Source organism: Sturnira hondurensis, unplaced genomic scaffold, assembly GCF_014824575.4.
Source record: "Sturnira hondurensis isolate 20B ecotype Veracruz unplaced genomic scaffold, ASM1482457v3 Scaffold0004068, whole genome shotgun sequence".
In the NCBI taxonomy this organism is placed as follows: Eukaryota; Metazoa; Chordata; class Mammalia; order Chiroptera; family Phyllostomidae; genus Sturnira; species Sturnira hondurensis.
Genome location: NW_028076699.1, coordinates 6,226,623 through 6,244,572, shown reverse-complemented (window position 1 = coordinate 6,244,572; position 17,950 = coordinate 6,226,623). Strand labels below are relative to the sequence as shown.

At 52.0% G+C, this 17,950-nt stretch overlaps 1 protein-coding gene across 1 annotated transcript; it reads right to left on the bottom strand.

Moving 5' to 3' along the window:
* Window positions 1-1,463: 1,463 nt before the first annotated feature.
* On the bottom strand, window positions 1,464-17,457 carry CC2D1B (coiled-coil and C2 domain containing 1B). The gene is made up of 24 exons (XM_037043284.1): window positions 17,235-17,457; window positions 15,673-15,759; window positions 14,191-14,338; window positions 13,227-13,333; window positions 12,695-12,853; window positions 12,178-12,303; window positions 11,822-11,981; window positions 11,454-11,632; window positions 11,208-11,283; window positions 11,021-11,122; window positions 10,808-10,938; window positions 10,519-10,591; window positions 10,206-10,339; window positions 9,679-9,790; window positions 9,423-9,595; window positions 8,837-8,962; window positions 8,227-8,285; window positions 8,028-8,144; window positions 7,581-7,654; window positions 7,376-7,434; window positions 7,106-7,157; window positions 6,558-6,657; window positions 6,300-6,390; window positions 1,464-4,855 (listed from the first exon to the last, which is right to left on the bottom strand). Exons 2-24 carry the CDS (start codon window positions 15,736-15,738, stop codon window positions 4,727-4,729), a joined length of 2,553 nt encoding a protein of 850 aa, XP_036899179.1. The 5' UTR covers window positions 15,739-15,759; window positions 17,235-17,457; the 3' UTR covers window positions 1,464-4,726.
* Between the last annotated feature and the right edge of the window lie 493 nt (window positions 17,458-17,950).

Here is a 17,950-nt window from a genome sequence, read left to right as displayed (position 1 = left end):
GGAAGTAGCTTTCCTGACCCCGCTTTATCCTTTATGTCCTCCATTATTTTTGGTGAGTATAGTTTCCCCACCCCATTTTTTAATAGAAAATGCCTCGTTTTGAAAATTTGATCCGTCTTTGCATAATTAGAATTAGTATATGCATTCTTGGCCAGAACCCCGCCTAAGTGACATTGTATCCTTCTTAGGGAATCACCACCTCTGGGGTCACTTGATACATCCACCTGCCCCCATGGATGATGGTAAATTTGATCACCTGGAGGTGTTGTCTAATTTCTCCAGTGTTTTTTCCCCTTGGAATGAATAACCAGTATGTGCACTTTCATTTCAGGTCATGCAGCTCCTGCTCGTAAGAATTTCCCCTTCGATGTAGCCTACACACACCTTTTCTGTCTGAATGGGTCAGTGTAGGGTCCTTTACCGTAATGGCTACAGATGGATTTTTGCTTTCAGCACTACCTCCACCTTGACTAGCTGTACTTAGTCATCTAAAAGCAAAAGCTTTTTCTTCTTTCCTATTTATTCATTTAATCAGCATTACTTTTTGAATGGCACTAATTCATGATTTCGGTGTGCAAATGGCCTCAGTGTTGGCCAGAGAGCCCTTCAGGGTGTCTCCTAGTCCTTGTGACGTGATGTGCTCCTGTCATTTTGTTAACACTTTGTTTTCTGGCCTAACGTGGAAACTGCAGGCTCATCTAGTGCCTACCCTGTCCCAGCCTCGGAATCAGCCATCGTTTCTTTTATTGGTATTAGAAACCAAGATTTGGTTTAGCCATGGTATACATGGTATACTGTTTTGTTTTTTCATTAAAAACTTACATTGGTCACAGACCAAATGGATTTCACAGGCCAGAGTTTGAAAAACACTTTTCTAGGGTAACTCACTCCCTTGTCACTGCCTTTTTTGAAAGCCCAGGCCAAGTAGCAGGTGGTCCCTCTGCGTAAGCGCACAGCTCCGAGAACCCTCTGGGAGCCAGTGCAAGCCTCGGGGGCAGAGAGGCTGCTTCTCCAGGGCCACAGTGGGACTTAGTACCTCGCAGGTACAGGCTGTGGAGATGTTTAGGGCAGCAGCCATTTTCCAAAGAGGCCCAAAGGCCTGGCCTTCAGTTTGCAGTGTCTACTGTGTTTATCCCTTTTCCATGGCAGTTGGGGTAGGGGGGAGAGATCAACATTCTGTGTCTGTCTCTCCACAGGCTTTGCTGGTGGTGGCTGCAGAGAACTGTCACTGTGATCTTTCCCATAGACCCAGATATTCAGAGCTTCCAAGGGGGGAAGAAAAAAACTAGATGCCCAGAACCCCAGTGTGTAGGGACTGAGCCCTGGGACCACACACCCCTGTCCGTAACCTGATAGGACACTTGTTAATAGGAACAGGTATTATGGATGTAATGTCCAGCTTGGTCCAAATATATTGGAAGATTGGAACTTCTACAGGAGCTGGCTCTTTTTCCCTAAATAAGTTTATCTTTCCTCGAGGTCTGCTAAATACGTCTTGCAGTTGTACGTATTTCTTCTGGATCACGCGAGGTTTTAAATTCTCCAAGTAAGGACGAACTCTGGCCCTGCATAGTCAGGTCGTCTCAGTTGCACAAAATGTCTTTTACGTTTAGTTTATCTTGTGGAGTTGAGCATAAAATAGCCAAGACTAGTTTACTCCTCCCCCCTTGCTTTGTTTTGTAGACACTGTATATTAAGTGTTATGTAGAAGGCTGAAACATCGCATTTCTAAGTAAGTCTCAAATTTTTCTAGAATGTAAACTTTATCCTTATAAACTGAAGAGGAATATAAATGCCATTATAGTAACATTAAATTTTTTCAAATTGTGCTGTTTTTACTAAATGCTACACAGTGTAGTTTTTCCATTTGTTTTTATCAACAATTTCTAAGCCACCTACTGGACTCTAGAAATATGGGACTTTGCCTTTTGTAAGTTCCCAAATGGTATTTTCCCTCATCCAGTGGCTCCTGAATGTTGGTGGGTCCAAAATTTCCAAGTAAATTTGCCTGGCATAACCAGTCATCTGGGGAGTAATTTATGCATTTAATGTATTTCAGACAATGATCAAGCAACCTGCTGAATACTGTTTCTAATTGAGTAAGTTTGTTCTATTTTAATAATGCTAATCATTTTAACAATGGTAATGGGGGAGTTTTAGGAATTGTATATGTAGCAAGGCAGGAATGGTAATGAAGTTTCGGAAGCCGAGGCCCAGAGTGGGAGAAATCCATCTGCCAAGGAGCTGGACCAGGTACGAGGTCCCTGGTTCCACCAGTCTCGGCCCCATAATTTCCTCCTAAAAGCAGCTGCCTAGTTAAGGGGCAAGATCTTTTAGGAACTGCCCACAAAATTTGGAAAACAAGCTCTCAAAATTTGGAAGTGACAGTGCAGGTTTCAGAGTGGTGCTTACGGAAGGCAAATAATGTTGAAGTCACAAAAGTTTGCCCTTTGTGAGCAAGTCTTCATGTAAGAAAAATTTCTCCCATGCTGTATTTGGTTCACTAATTCAGAAGGAAGGGTGCCTTGCACTAGACTGAAGAATTTAAAATGCAAAAATGATTTGGGTCATGCCTGGCTCTCAGCAGAGGAGTCGTCACTCATCCCCAACGTCTGGATGCTGCATTTGGACAAATCTGAGGTTAGGCAGGCTCCTCCCACCACCAGTGACCCCTGCGTGCCTTGGCCGCAACAAAGGCCCTTTCAGAACCTCAGTCTCCAAGTCCAGTGGGTGGCTTTGGCTTGCCTCCCCTCAGCCTGGAGGTTCTGTTTTCCAGAAAGCAGAGCAGTGAAGACGACTGAAATAGAACAGGTTGCGAAAGGACCTGTGAGTCACAGAATACCGCCTATCAAATTGGAACAGGGCATTTCCAGCAGAGGCCCAAGCTTAAAAATTCCTAGGGCTGATTAGAACCTTTGAGGAAAGCGACAACTGTCCGGGACCATTGAGGTAAGCACTGCTTGGGGTACAAACCCGAGGGGAAGGTTAGGTTGGGTCAGAAACCCTCCTGGCCACTCATCTTTGCTCTAGGCCCCCTTGTGAAGGCTAACCCCCCTCCTTTTCTTTCTAGACTACTGCTGATTTGACACATAGATGTAACTGCAATTGTTGTTATGTCTCACATCTGAAAATTTGGGGAGTTCACTGTGATGAGTAAGACTGGCCAGAAAGCTCTTAGAGAAAAGTCATTTGTCCATCCTTCATGCTGTTACCCACTAAAAGATCTGTTAAGGGCAGGGAAGCACAGTCCAGCCCTATCCCAGAAAAAGACACACAAAAAAACAAAAAAACCTCAACCCCTGAGCGTGCTTACGCAGTGCTGTAGTGGTCAGCAAGCTGAATGTATGTGCTTCACTTAGAGCCTTTAAAAAATTACCTTGAGGAATGCTTTGTTGACCTTAAGCTAATGCTTCAAAAAGCTGCGGGGGTGGGGAGATGTTAATTTCTAAGAAATGTAGAATACTGTAGTTTTGAATATTAAATCTATTGCAACATAAATCCGTCTCCATCCATTCAGAAAAACAAAGCCAAAGGAGAATTTCTTGGAAAGAACTGGGGATTTCCCTAGGTAATTAGCTCAAGAGGCAAGACTTTTTCCTCTGTCCCCTCTCAAAAGAGGAAGCCACAGTAGCAGTTTCTGTCAATTTAATGTGACTGCTACTCTGGCTTTTAAAAAGTGACAGGACTTCCGTTTAGGTCTTGGATGGTCACTCTGTGTAGAGTCTAAAGCCCATATTAGTGAATTAAACCTAGTTCCTTAAATAAAAACAGCTACATAAAATTTTATTTTTTTTCTCCAGTTAGCAGTCTTTTAGTTTTACGTGCATGGACCGAACCCAAGGCACAACCTTGCCTGCTTCCCACCACGCAGTCCAGAACACAGTTTCCTTCCTCCACTGGGGGCTCGGGAAGCAGGGAGGCAAGTGCAGCAGCTGTCAGGAAACAAGGCACAGGCAGGGGCTGGGTAAACTGAGCTGTGTGGCATAGGGTGCCACTGACAAACGTCACGGAGCCCTAAGCAGGATCACGCTCAAGTTCTCCCATCCTTTCAGTTGTATCTTTTGAAGGCACATTCAGAAACGTTGCAACTAGGGGCTGAGTTAGCTGCACACAGCTGCTGCACGGGTTAAGGGGCCACAAGGCTCCGTGGCACAGAGCAGTGAGGCTGTCCGTGCTTTTGCTGCGAGGGAAGGGGAGGCAGCCTACAGGAATCCAGCCTGCTTTGGTGTGGAGGCCTAGGAAGGGGCCAGCAACAGGGAAGACCAAGGCCGTGGTCAGTAACGCACATACTTCACAGGTTTTTGGTATTTGTGTAGCAGCACTGATCCTCCTTATGTACAAAGGCTTCTGTAGCCAGCAAAGCTGAGAAAAAATACACTTCTGCACACAGCTGGTGGCCTGGCTCCTCTCCCAGCCCTGACTGTCTGCTGCACAAGACACAAAGCAGAGAAAGTAGGAAGTCAGTTTAAACTGCAGTGAATATACAAATAGGGGTTAGAAAGGATTTCCTGAAGAGTTAGACCTGGGAGGTTTTACTTCCCTATCAGGTTCTACTGAGGATCCTAAGAAACTCAGCCCAAGCCCTACCCCACAGTTTTGCCTCTTGGTCATTTGCACAGATGAGAAATTCTTAGGCTTTCCTCCCCAGATGTGAGCTGAACTGGAAGTGTCCCTCTTGGGCCTGAGCAGGGGGAAGAGGTTCTGAGGGCCCCAAGAGCCACCCACCTCACAGGCCCCTGGGCTCCAGAACCAGCCAGTTCTCGGTGACCATCTGCATGTCCTGGCCACTCAGAGGCTCCCGCAGCCTCACCTTTACCTCCAGCTTGCCCCCAGTGGGCTTCCTTCCATCCAGGACCTGCAAGAACCAAGGAGAGGGGGATGGTAACTGATGGGATTAGGGGCTGGGAGCAGGCAGCGCCCTATGGTCACAGCTGTAAGGAATACAGAGTTAAAATGACAGTAGGAGTCTCCATTAAAATCAGAGTTAAAATCAACACAGGAGTCTCCATTTCTTGATAACCCTGGTGGTGGTAGTGGTTTTAGGTAAGTCTTATTGAAAAGAAAGAAAGAAAAACAAAACTAGCTCTGGCTGGTGTGACTGAGTGTTAAGCACCGGCCTGCAAACCAAAAGGTTGCCAGTCTGACCCCTGGTTAGAGCACATGCCTGGGTTGCAGGCATGCAAGAGGCCAATGATCAATGTGTCTCACATGTGGATATTTCTCTCCCTCTCTTTAAATAAATACATTTTTTAAAAATAGCATGTAAATCTAAAGAAGCACCAACGCTCTGAGGTAGAGACGAGAAACCTGGAGTTCTGCCTACTCAGTTTCTGCATGGCAGCTCCTGGGAGAAATGCTCTGGCTTCAAGGTGCAGCCTGAAAACCACTCAGCCCAGATCCTCCCTTCACAGGCGGCCCAGAGAGCAGATCCGTTACACAGCCAGCGTGGCAAGGCCAGCACTAGAACCCAGGCCAAGGGTTCCTACCACCCACCATGCTGTCTCCCTGCTCACAGGGAGGGGCAGCTGGAGTGCAAAGCAGTGACTGCTGAGGCTGAAGAAGTCTAACCACCATCCATCATCAACGTGGCCAATACACAGCAGGCCCCACTTAAGAAAAACTCCCCCAAAAAGGTGGCGGAGGGAGGGAGCTGCACAACAGTTGGAAAAGCCCCACCTAAGACAGCAGCAAGGGTCTGGGCCACACTCTGCCAGGTGCACACCCTTCTCTCCGGACCTTAGTTTCCTCATTGGTCAGAGGCAAGTTTTTAGTCAGTCACTTCCTGTGAAATTTGACAAGTTCACGGAAACTTAAGGAGCTGTGTGGGGCCAATTCCCAAACACAGTATCTTCAGTGTGGTAGGTCCCTGATTTTGAAAGACCTTATCAACTTCATGTTCACAGCTTGTTCCGCTTCATCAAGCTGCCTCAAACTGCCCCAACCACAACTCTGCCCCTGCCAAAACTCAGAGGAGTTTCCGCATGCCCAGCCGACAGCAATGACCAGATCCCTCAAGGGCCCTGCAGTCCACCATCCCTGGGGACCTGAGGGGCCCAGAGTGTTGTGGAAACACTGTAGCTACTTTCGGAATGGGTGATGCTGTAAAATTTTGTCAAACCCTCTGAATTTCTTCATTTGTGAAATTGGAATAACCTACTCTACAACATATTCAGAGGTACTTTTTAATGGGCACAAAAACCCTACAACAGGGACTGATGTTCAATTAGTGTCGGCCTTTCGCTCTTTTCACTTGCCGAGTCTGGTTCACCCTCCCTACCTCCACCACCTCTGAGTCCTACCTCCAAAATCTCTCTGATCTCACACTCCTTCTCCAGCCGCTCCAGTTTCAGGTGGGCTGTGCCGACCAGCTTGTCACTTCTGAAGAAGGATCTGGGGAGCCAACGGTCAGCAGAGGATTGGACTGGGCAGGGAATGCAGGAACGAGCTGGCTGAGTCCAGCGCAAGAAAACAGGAGCAGCAGGAGCAGCAGCAACAACACAAGTCTTTCCTTCCCCCCAGCCACCCCCTCACAGCATGAATGGCTGACGGGGCCTCACCCTTTGTGGAAGATTTCAAACTTGATTCCTTTGCTTTGGACCACCCTCTTGAAGCCCCGGTGGTTTCGGTTGATGTTTAGCTTGAAGAGCTGATCAAATTCTGCAAGGATGGGAGAAAAGGGGGCTTGGAGCCCAGGGATTTCCTGGGGAGGGGCTGGCCTCCCTTCTGGATGGTTCTGCTTGCAATTCAGAGAGACGACCACTGGAGGGTGGTACAGCCTAGCCTCTAGGTCCTGGCTTTGACGTCAACTTGTCTTGACAGAGATTACTATACTGTGCTCTTAATAGAGGTTATACACAGGTGGGAGGAACTTAGAATTTAGAGTCAGGATTCCTGAATTCAAGTTCAATTTCCAATACCTCTTTGCTCAGAGGCCATAGGCAAGTCCCTTTACCTCTCTGAGCCTCAATGTCCCCACTACATGAGAGGAGTGGTCATAATACCTGCCCACATCTCCCAAGTTGAGCACCAGGTAAGACAATAGGTCTGGAAATAAGTGCTGCGCACACACACCAAAGAACGGGAGGGAGGAGAAAGCTGCCCTCACCTGGAGAGTTTGTGTTCTTCACCACGGCTGTTTTGCTCTTTTGAGCCTGGTCCTAAAGTGGTAAGAAGGGAGAAGTCGGGACAGATTGAAAAAACAGGTCTATCAAGTCCAGAGCTCTGGGCTGTCAGTGCTGAGGGAAGGGACACCTATAAGATGTGGGCCTAGAGGTCTTCAAGCCCCTCCCTACAGCCAGATGTGTGTGTGGGGGGAGGAATTGAGCACAGGTTCCTGGCACGAGTTCAGAGGATCCTACCTCTCCCTGAACCTCACCGAGTTAGGGTAGTGAAATTCAAACCGCACAAACGCATCCAAGTCATCAGGGGTCACCCCTACAAAGGAGAAATGGGAGTCGGGGTCAGAGGGAGTGGAGTAACCAGCCCAGCCCTTGAGGTGGAGGGAAAGCTGGTGTCCCCTACTGGCAGGGGTGGAGGGTCTGGGCAAGAGCCTACTGGAGTGGGAGTGGCCCTGGGGCTACCTGGAGGGGCTGGGAGGTTCATTCCCCGGACAACGATCAGATGCATCTCAGTGCTGTTGAGTTCTGAGAAGATCCTACAGCCAGGAAGCAAGGAGAAAGAGCTCAAAGTGAAGGAGCGCAGTGGGAAAGGGTCCCTGTTTTCCAGGACTGCCCATCTGCCGGCCGGGTGGTGGTCAGAATACAGTGAGCCCAGGGGGTGAAGCTTATCTGGGTGGGGAGCAGCAGAGCTGGTACAAAGACCTCCCTGCAGAGCTCCTTCCCAAGCCACCCCAGCTCTGAGCTCCTCACGGACAGTCACCATGTCCTACCTCCCACACCCCAAGGCCCAGTGCCTATGGCAGGGCCATGCCTGGAAATTCTTACTAATGGCGCCTAAGTCTTCAGCCTTGGCTCCCAGCCTCTTGGCACATCCCTGCGTGTAGCCATTGTCTCCCTAGGCTTTGGTACCTCACAGTCTGGAATGTCTTCAACTCAAAGTGGTGGCTAGGAGGGTCAAGGCCCTGGGCCTGGGCCAGCTGCAGGATCTCGAGCTGCTTCTTGCGGTCCTGAGCAAGCTTCTCAAACCTGATAGGGTTGGGAGCACACTTCAGCATGACGGGGCTCACTGTCTGCTCCCTACCCCACGTGCCCCAGCCCCTGCATTTACCGAGTCGTCTCGGCCACATTGCCCTGGTGCATGAACTGCTTGGAGAACAGCAGGCACTTCTGAAAACAGAGGCCCAGAGTGGGTCCAGGTCGGCTTTAGAGGCTCAACTTCTATAGTTCCAACCTTCTAGCCTCACCCTTCTCCCCCAACACGTACTTCTTCCCCAAGACCACTGTTTCCAAGACCCAAGTTTGTCCTGTTTATGATAGCCATTCCCCAAAATTCACTTAGCAAACTCCTACTCTTCCTTCAAAAGCTAACAGAAACATCACTTCAGAAAGCAGACCTGCAGGCAGTTCAGATCGACACATACAAACACACGAACATGCACACGCTTTTCTATGCATCTGTGTCCCCTAACACTGCCTCTGATCTTCGAAGCACTTTCCCCTCCAGTATGTTGTTTGAACTTCATAACCACCCAGTGGTAGTAATAATCTTGTTTTACAGATAAAAATGTGGTTCAGAGAGGGGAAGTGCCTGCCCAAGGTCATAGCCATTAAGTAGAAGAGCTAGAAAATAAATCCAGGCCTACCTGGTCTGAGCCTATGCCCTTCCCCTAAGGGAGGCTGTGGGCACTGAAGGGAGGAGAGACAAGCCATCAACTGACCTCGTGTTGCTCTAGGAGCATTTTTTGTAGCTGGGCGTAAACCTCCTCAGCCTTCTGGGAGAGGCGCAGGTCTTCATGGTGAATGAGGATGAAGTCACCCTCTTCATCCGTCAAGGGTGAAGGTACCTGCCCAGGTCACAAGGCCCCTCAGGGGCCCCAAGGGTCAGATTATCCCTCTACTAAACCTACCAAAGGCAGGAACCCAAACTGAATGCTTCTCCAACTCCAACAACCAGTGATGGGAACTCACTGCCTCCCTCTGTATCCCAAGCTGTAGCAACACTGCCTCCCACTGGCCTTGCTCTGCCTTTGATCTCCGACCAGAGGCAGCCCACCAGGCCTTCACCAGGCCTTTCTTGGGGCCACAGGGTAGAGAGAGGCACTAGCCAAAGGCTCTTTCTCAGCAGTCACCATATCCTACTCACGTCTCCCCTCTCAGGTCAGCCTGAAGGCCTCTCAGGGAAGGTACGACCAATGGCAATGGACAGCGGATTCCAAGTAGCTGCTTTGTTCACAGTCCTGCTGTCAAGCTTGCCACCTGCCTCTTCTGCCCGAGAAGTCCTCCTGGTTAACCAGGTGGACTCACCTTGGAGAGGTCCAGCGGTTGGCCAGCTCGGACCTGGATAATCTGAGCCTCAAGGCATTTGGCCAGCCGCAGATGAGCTTTGGCTTGTTCCAGGTCCCGGCCACGCTTGGCCTGCAGGGCTGCCCGTTGGTACTGCAGTTTGCGGGCCTCCAGCAGTGCCAGCTGCTCCCGTACTAAAGGGAGAGCAGTGCTGGTTAGAGCCTCGCCTCCCCCTCACCAGAGCCTTTAATCCTCCATCCCTCTTCTCCCAACTCACCAGAGGGGCTCAGTGACTCCTTAGAACTTGAGGCCTTGGGCTCAGGCAGGGAGCGGGATGAAGGGACCAAAGGCTTCTTGGACACTGGGGTCTGGGCTGGAGGCTCATCCTGCAGGTGCCCAGGAGGAGGTCACAGGGAGTCTGTTCCCGCCCCGGCTGTGGCAGCTCAGACAGGGACTCTCTTCCTAACACTGCACTGACCTGCTGGGTGTACGAGATGAATGGCTTCCCCATGTGGGCCCCAGAGAATCTCAAGAGCTACGAAGAGCCTCAAAAGCTCTGAGCTAACCTTCCCAACAGCAGACACCAGGATATTCGGGGTCAAACCAGGGCTCTGGGGTCAGAAAGACCTTGGTTTGAATCTAGCTCTGCTAACACCTATCTGGATACCCTTGGCCACGTTTTTTTCTGTGAAATGGCAGAAAGAATAGCTACTTTGCTGGGCTTGTCAGTATGGGCAACAAGATCAGGGTTTGCCCCTCGTCTGCCTCTTCTTCCCAACCCCGGGAGTCTTGGGCCCTCGGCCAAACCTCATCCTCGTCTTCCTCAGCTGGAGCTGTATCCTCGGAGGAGGCGAGTTTCTGGGCAGCAGCTAAAGTGGCTGCTACTGCATCCTCTTCAGTGCCCGGAGTGGGCTCCAGACCAGGGATGGGAGGGAACCCTGTGGGAGAGAGCACTGGGTGGGGGGGCCTCAGGGAAGCACTAGGCTGTTGTGGGCTTCAGCGGGGTCTTCTGGGGCATGGCTGGAGTGGGGGCTCCCGGAGTGGAGGCAGACACATGAGGAATCATTCCCCACCTCCCCCTCAGAATCATAAAGACCTTAAGTCAAGTACCAGGTACCTGGAGGAACAGGCAACTCTGAAAAATCAACCTTGCGTCCTGCTCGATGCGCTCGAATGGCATCTTGATATTGCTGCAAGGGAAGGGGAGGGGGACCTGTGGTGGGCAGCAGTCTGCGGGCTCCACATAGGGGAGACGGGGAGGAAGAGTGGAAGCAGCCCCCAATGGAAAAAAAGCCCAAGGCAGCAAGAGCTTGAGAGAGACAGACAGACACTGCAGGACCAAGGCTAACTGCAGGAGCAGACAGAGAGGCTGACATGGGCAGGGGGTCTCACAGCTGCAGGCCCACCTTGGCAATGCGCTCATGCATCCGGGCCTTTCGCTCATCCCCACTGCTGCGGGCCTGGGTGCCTGCCTCACGGTACTTGTTCAGCCTCTGCTGCAGGGCGTCCAGCACTGTCTGTGGCTCGGTACCGGCCACTAGAGAGAAGGAAGGAGACAGCATCAGCTCTGCCTGCTTCTCCCCAGGTCCCCACTCCATAGTCCCACCATCCCATCCTACCTAGGGTTGCTGGGGTGTCAGGGGCCATCACTGGCTGCACTCGCTCCATAGCTGGGGGTACAACTGAGGGTGTTGTGAGGGCCTTGGAAGCCTGTGGGAGGTCTGGGGGACCCAGAGAAGAAGTGTGGGTGTGGGTGCCTGGCCAGCCCCAGCTGGAGCAGGTTCCCTCCACCATCCCCATACTGACCCTCAGGTGCCGGGGGCATGGCACTCAGGTCCACAGGCTGCCCCTTCTCCAGGGCCTCCAGCACGGCACCAAATCTCTACAGTAGTAAGAAAAGCAGGCGTGGGCATAAGCCAGGGAACCCCATGAGCCTGGGCTGAAAAAAAGACTCTCCCTCGGGCAAGTCTAGCTGCATGACCTTGAGGGGGTCACTGCCCCCAACTGTGAAACAAGGGGTTGGACACAGGGCCCCTGAGCCAGACATCTTACCTTCCCAATCCTCATGAGCTCTCGGGCACGGTCTAGGTCTCCGGCACGCTTGGCGTTCAGGGCAGCCACTTTGTACTCCCTCTGTCGGGCGGCCAGCAGGGCCTGTGGGCCAGGGTCTGGGTCTGAACTGGGTGGGGCAGGGCTGCCCGAGGGACTTGTCTCAGGCTGAGAAGGGCTGTCTTTGGAGAAACAAAAAGCCCAGAGAGGGGGCATCAAGGTCAAAGAAGAAGGTGCCCACCTTGGGTTCCCAACGCCCACAGGAAGGTGTCACTGACGCCAATGGAGTGGCGGTGGGGAGCCGGCCGGGGAGGGGGGCAGGCAGTGGGCTCTGACCGGGGAGGAGAACAGATGTGAGTGTCTCCAGATACCTGGCAGCAGGGTCGGGGGAGCAGGGAGGTCTGCCTCAGGGCTCCTGTTGGTTGTCTCCTGGGGGGCTGGGGGCTTCTTGCCCAAGGCCACTGGAGGTGGTATCTCATCCTCATTGATCTTCTTGCCTTTCCTCACAGCAGCCAGCTGGGACTCTAGAGTCTGGGGGAGAGAAGAGCCAGAAACCTAGCCAGCCATCTTGGCCTGGACCCTGCTTGAAGCCAGGCCAGGGATCCTTTACCTCCACAAGGCCAAAGGGGAGGCCTCCCCTGTACTGGTGCAGCCAGCCTCCTGCTGCCTCACCCACTGCCCTGAACCCCACTCCGCCCAGCCCTGCTCCTGGCTGGGCCCAACCTACCTTTAGGCCACGTTCACAACGCCGGGCTTTGGCTGCTTCACCTGCCTCTTTGGCGCTGGCCGCAGCTTCCCGGTAATTGTGGATCCGATCCTCCAGCAGAGCCTGCAGCCCCCGAGGCCCTCCAGCCTGTAGATACTCCAGTTCAGGGCCTGGCCACTCCAGGGCCAGCTAGGCCCTTGCTGCTCCCTCCCTGCAAGGAAGCTGCCCCAGAAAACAGAGCTCTTGGATTCAAGGAGGATGAGCCTAAAAGCCTCAAAGAGGAGGCTAAGACTTACTGGAGAGGCCAGAGGCCATATCAGAGGCAAACACAGAAGCCCAGACAATCTGTGGACAGCTGGAGGGGTGGCCTGGGAGAACAGAGAGGCCTTTGAGGCCAGCCAGGCACCAGAGTTTCTGCTTGGGGCACTGCTGGAGGAGGGCCCTGGGAAGGGTTACTGCAGCCTTCCTATGCACGCCATGCTGCTAAACGTGGACACGCAGGGTTAGCAAAGGCACACGGGATCCCCCCAGAACCTACCTGAGCTGCCGGGACTGAAGCCGTTAGGAGAGCGGTCTGCACTGCAGGTTCAGTGTTTTTCTGTCCCTTTTCCTCCTCGGAGCTCCCCAGGACGGTTGTCTCATCATCATCCGGGGACCCAGCTCCCTCATCTGAACCCAGGACCTCCTGCAGCTCAGTCTGGGGAGACACAAGTCCCAGGAACGGGGGAGCCTCATGGCCACAGCTATGACGGGATCTGAACACAAAGGGCCCTCTTGCCCAGGACCTCCCGACATCAGTCACTGTGCCCGGAAGTCCCTGCTACCAAAACACTTGTTTAATCTAACTGAGGATAGATAGCCTTGGAAACAGTGAAGACTACAAATCTGAGAAATCTTTAAGTACAGCTTTCAGACCAGGCATCAAAGGAAAGTAGCCTCACACTGTACAGTCAGGGAAACAGGCCCAAGAAGAACAGGGCAGCCCTCAGCACCAGAGCAGAGGGACAAGCCTCCAGCCTCGCCTGCAGGCTCAACCACAGAGCCCTTGGCCACCAGCCTGGCAAACTCACCAGCAAGTCTGTATCCTCCTCCAGCCCTTCTTCCTCCTCCTCCTCCTCCTCCACATCCCGCATACAGTCCTCTGCCAGCTTCTCGATGTGGGCCATTGGCAAGGGCGCTGGGAGAACAGAGGGTCAGGGCCTCAGAACAGGTCCGTGAAGAGCAGAGTCTTCAATGCACTGTGAGTTTCTATCCCCAGGGAGAAATCTTGCCCTTTCCGGGCAAGCCAACATCCAAGCTGTAAAACTCCTGCTCTTCCTGTACAAACCGGCTCAAAAGACCCTCGCAGAAGGGAAACCTCCTGGACCCTCTAAAAGGCAAGGAGCTGCTCTCTTCTCAGCACTTTTGTTGTAGTTCTTCATAGGCATATTCATCCGCTCCTCCAAACCACACCTTTCACATACCTAAAGACTTTTAAAATCTATTTGAACTTCACAATAATTCTGCAAGATAGGTCATATTATCCTCATGCTCTAGGGGGAAAACTACCAATATTAATTTTCCTAATACCACAACCCTCTCGAGTGGCAGAGCCATGACTCACACCCAGGCTGGTCTAACCCCAGAGCTTTGACTGAGAGAACACGGAGGGCCAGGGTGCTCCCACTATCCCAGCTCAGGGGCCCGTGGGACTGTGGGGAGGTTCCCTCTGAGGGCTCCTGGTGAGAAGAGAGGAAGCTTTAGGTCCTCTGGCCCCCCCAGACTTCAGGTCTGTGTCCTCTTCCAGGCTGGGGAGGAAGATTACAGGGACGTGCGCCATGACGGAGCACCCAGGGAAGCAGCGAGCTCCCCGTCACACAGGTGTGTGAGCAGGGCGAGACAGCCTCTTGGTGGCAGTACTGCAGAAGGGACGTGGATACCAGAAGACCAGGCGATTTAGCTGGACCCTCACAGCTGGCAGGGAGGACCCTCTCCCCTACCTGCCTGAGCCCGTCTGGTCCTAGCACCAAATCCAGCCCAGCACCAGAAACTCACCCTTACCCTGCCTCTTGGCTGGCTTCCTGCCTATGGTCTCTGCTTCTCCAGTGAGGGCCAGCAGCTCAGCCTCCAGGTCCCCATCATCTTCCATCTCCTCCATCCCCAACAGCATGTCCTCAGGGCTGAACTCCACAAAGAGTCCCAGCTGAGAGCAGAGAAAGTTTCTTAGGAATCACACAATGAGGAAGAGGATGTAGCCGAGCCCCAGAGCCAGTCACCCAGAGGTCAGTGGCTCCTTCGCTGTCTTGAGGCCAAATGCACAGAAAGGGAAACAGGCCTGCAACATTACTCTTTAGGGTACTCCCTGGTGACTCTACAAAGAGCCCTATATGACTACAATGCCATTATTATTCCTCACTAGCTGCCAGGCCCTGTACTTAACACTATATTACTATCTTAGTTAATTCTCACAGTCCTGAGGGGTAGGTCCTATTTTTTTCATATTTTAACACATATATAACATGAAAATTATCTTAACCATTTTTTTAAATCCTCACCTGAGGACATTTCTATTGATTTTTTTTTTAAGAGAGAGAGTAAAGAAGGAGAAGGGAAGGAGAGAAAGAGAGAGTGAAAGAGAAACATCGATTGGTTTCCTTCCATATACACCTCAACTGGGGATTGAACCCGAACCTGCAACCTAGGCATGTGCCCTGACCAGGAACGGAACTGGCAACCCCTCAGTGCACAGAATGACACTCCAACCACCGGCACCACACAGCCAGGGCATATTAACCATTTTTAAATATGAAGTTCAGTGGCAATAAGTACGTCACACTGTTGTGCTACCATTACCACCATCCGTCCACAGAACTCTTTCCATCTGGCAAAACTGAAACTCTGTACCGACTAAACAGTAACTTCCCATTCCCCTCTTGCCCCAGCCCCCGATAACTCCAGTCTACTTTCTGTCCCCATGACTCTGACCACCCTACATAAATGTAGGTCCTCCTTGTGTCTCCATGTTCAGATGATACTGAGGCAGCCTTGTTAAGTGGCAGAGCTGGAATTAAAACAAGATCATGTGACTTGAGTCCACGCCCATTATCCTACCACCTCCCTCACCTGCCTATTTTAAGATAATAAAAATGGAGTAAGAAGTCTCAGGCCTTGGGCCCAGAGAAAATAAACAAATAGAGAAAGTAGAGGACAGACCCCTGAGGATGCAAAGCTCTCCCAACAGACTTCTCCCTCAACCCATGAGAGTGCTGAGACCACGCCAGCACACCCTGCAGATCGCTTGTCCGGAGGTGGCCACGGCAGGGGATGCCTGCGCTGAGACACAGCAGAGTCCAAGGTTCATACTCCTCAGGTGTGAGGCAGGAGCTAGTCGGAGTACCTCTAGGAGCGCTGACATCTCCAGGAGGCACTTGCTCCACGTCTTGGGACTGATGGGGTTACCATACTGGTGACCCAGTTTGCCCATGCTATTTAGGGACCTCCCAGCCTGGCTCGGGGGTGAGGCGGCTATATACATACCTGCTTGGCAGCTGCCACACCCTGACCACTGGCCCGAGGGCCCTTCCGAGGTCTTGGCCCTGGCATCTTGGCTGCCCAGATACCTGTCTGGTGGGGAATGGAAGACACTCAGACTGGAGCAGCTTAGAAGTCCTTCCCTCAACAGTGCTACCTTAGTAAGGTGTGGTTAGTACACTCCCAACTCACAGAAAAATGTCAACCCTTAAGACCAAGGGATGAAATACCAACACTGGAAGTGAAGCACTGAAGCAGGCAACACACGAGACAGAAGGGACAGAGAGCACCTGTCAGTGGGCTTAAGTGGGGAGTGTGGGCACACAATAAAGGTTTACTGAACTGATTTGACAAATTTGGATTAAACAAATGGGGAGCAGCTTAGGAAGACAGACTCAGGGAAGTTGCTCTAGGTAAGGGGTTGGGTGGGTAGGATTCGGGAAAGCTCTAAAGCCAAGATACTAAATACGGTGGCCAAGTGTGGCTATTTACACTGGAATTCATTAAAATTAAAAATCCAGTTCATTGGTCAGCACAAATTAAACATTTTCATCACCAGAAATAGTTCTATTGGACAGCTCGGCTCTAGAGAAACCTGACTCAGCATTCTGATTCTCTCAGAGAGTTCACAACCATTCATAGAACCTACTATGTGCAGAGAGACCTTGTGTTGGGATGAACCTGACATGTTCTCAACCCTCAAAGATCATCTACACCATGGAGAGCCTGACTCACGGACAAAAACCACACAGGACTGCTCCAGGGTCCACGAGTGCCCAAGCGCAGCCCCTCATCCATCACCACAGAGAAAAGACTTCTTGGAGATGATGCCTGTGCTGAGTCACGTGTAAGTTGGGAAAAAGGATTCCAAACAGATGGAACAACCTGATAACAGACCTAAGGCGAAACAGGTTGACCTACACAGAAAACTGGGATTATCGGGGCATAAAGTGTGAGACAGAAAATGGTACCAGTGAAGCTGAAAATGTGAGCAGGGGGCAAAGTACACTTTTAAACTTTAAGGGAGTTCGGGCATTATTCTAGGGCAATGCATGTGGCAGTGTCACATCGACTGCAGAAGGGGGGCTGGAGGCCCTCACTTCTTGCAACGGTACAGTCAAAAGAGGGGAGCTGCGGCGGCATAGAGGTGGCGGAAAGTGTCCGGAGTCCTGAGTTCAGGGTGAAATTAGCAGAGCTCAGAGGTTAACTGGATGTGGGTGCACAGGAGGGGGCGCTCAGGGTGACTTCAGGAGTCAGATTTCCGTGGCTTGGGTGAATGGCGGGCTGCCCACTGAACAGAGGCACTAAAGCGCGTTCAGGAAGAGACCAGGTCGGTCTGACATGCCAAGTCTGCGCGTCTGGGGCCACGAGAATGGGGGCTTCGGTGCTGGACCCAGGCCCAGGTTCAAGAAGAGAGAAGGGCGGCAGAATTCCCAGGAGAGGCGAAGCCGAGGGACCCCACTCCCTCCCGGCAAGACGAGCCTCCCTGCCCCACCCCAGCGGACTCCATCTCCCAAGCCATCGTCAAGTCACCTCTCGCTGGGAGTGGGGGCAGGTACACAGCATACCTCGAAGAGAATCCGAAACCAACCCAGGCCTTCTCTCGCCCAGCACCGCCCGGGGCTCCCGTGGCCACCGGGCGGTGGCGGCGGCAGCCGTGACAGGAAGCTCCCTCTACGGACACCGCTCGCGCCCTACCACGTGACTCCACGCCTCTGCGGTGTGTAATACGCATGCGCAAGGCCAAGTGGGTGTGGCGCTCCAACAGGTGATTCCAAGGGTGGAGCTCCTAATGCATTTGCAATACAAGGCTCGATTTGCGGTGGTAGGCAGTTCCAGGACGTCCACCAGTTTACGAAAGAGCAGTAGGTGCGTCATCTGTCCTTGACCAATTACAACTTCCCCGCCAAGTTCCTCCCAGCCCGCGGCTACTGTGCGCAAGCTGACCACAAGCCCAGCTCCGCCGTCTCGGTGTGGGGGCGGGAGTAGCACAGACCCCACCGTAGGGGACTGCTTCTCAGCTTGTCACCTTGTTAGTCATGACTCCAGGGAAATGTAAATGTAGCTCACCATATTTTTAACCATTTAGCATATGAACGTGCGTACCTTTTCCAATTAGAAGGTGGGTTAAAGACTTAAGATGTGACAGGCAATGGGTGCTCATTGCACCTCTTCCTGAAATCACTTCAGAGAGTTTAACACCAAGTTTTTATTCCTCTGCCCTGCAGGGCAATAAGTTGGAGGTACAGAGAATCTTCTTTCTAAAACAAACCTTGCAACTCAC

What these genes read in the sequence shown, in the direction of transcription:
- CC2D1B (XM_037043284.1), bottom strand. Translation starts at nt 15,738, where the DNA reads ATGCCAGGGCCAAGACCTCGGAAGGGCCCTCGGGCCAGTGGTCAGGGT. An exon ending in CATGCCCCCGGCACCTGAGG is followed by an intron (nt 11,123 to 11,207) that starts GTCAGTATGGGG and finishes TGGGTCCCCCAG; the next exon opens with ACCTCCCACAGGCTTCCAAG. An exon ending in TGACACCCCAGCAACCCTAG is followed by an intron (nt 10,939 to 11,020) that starts GTAGGATGGGAT and finishes CCTTCTCTCTAG; the next exon opens with TGGCCGGTACCGAGCCACAG.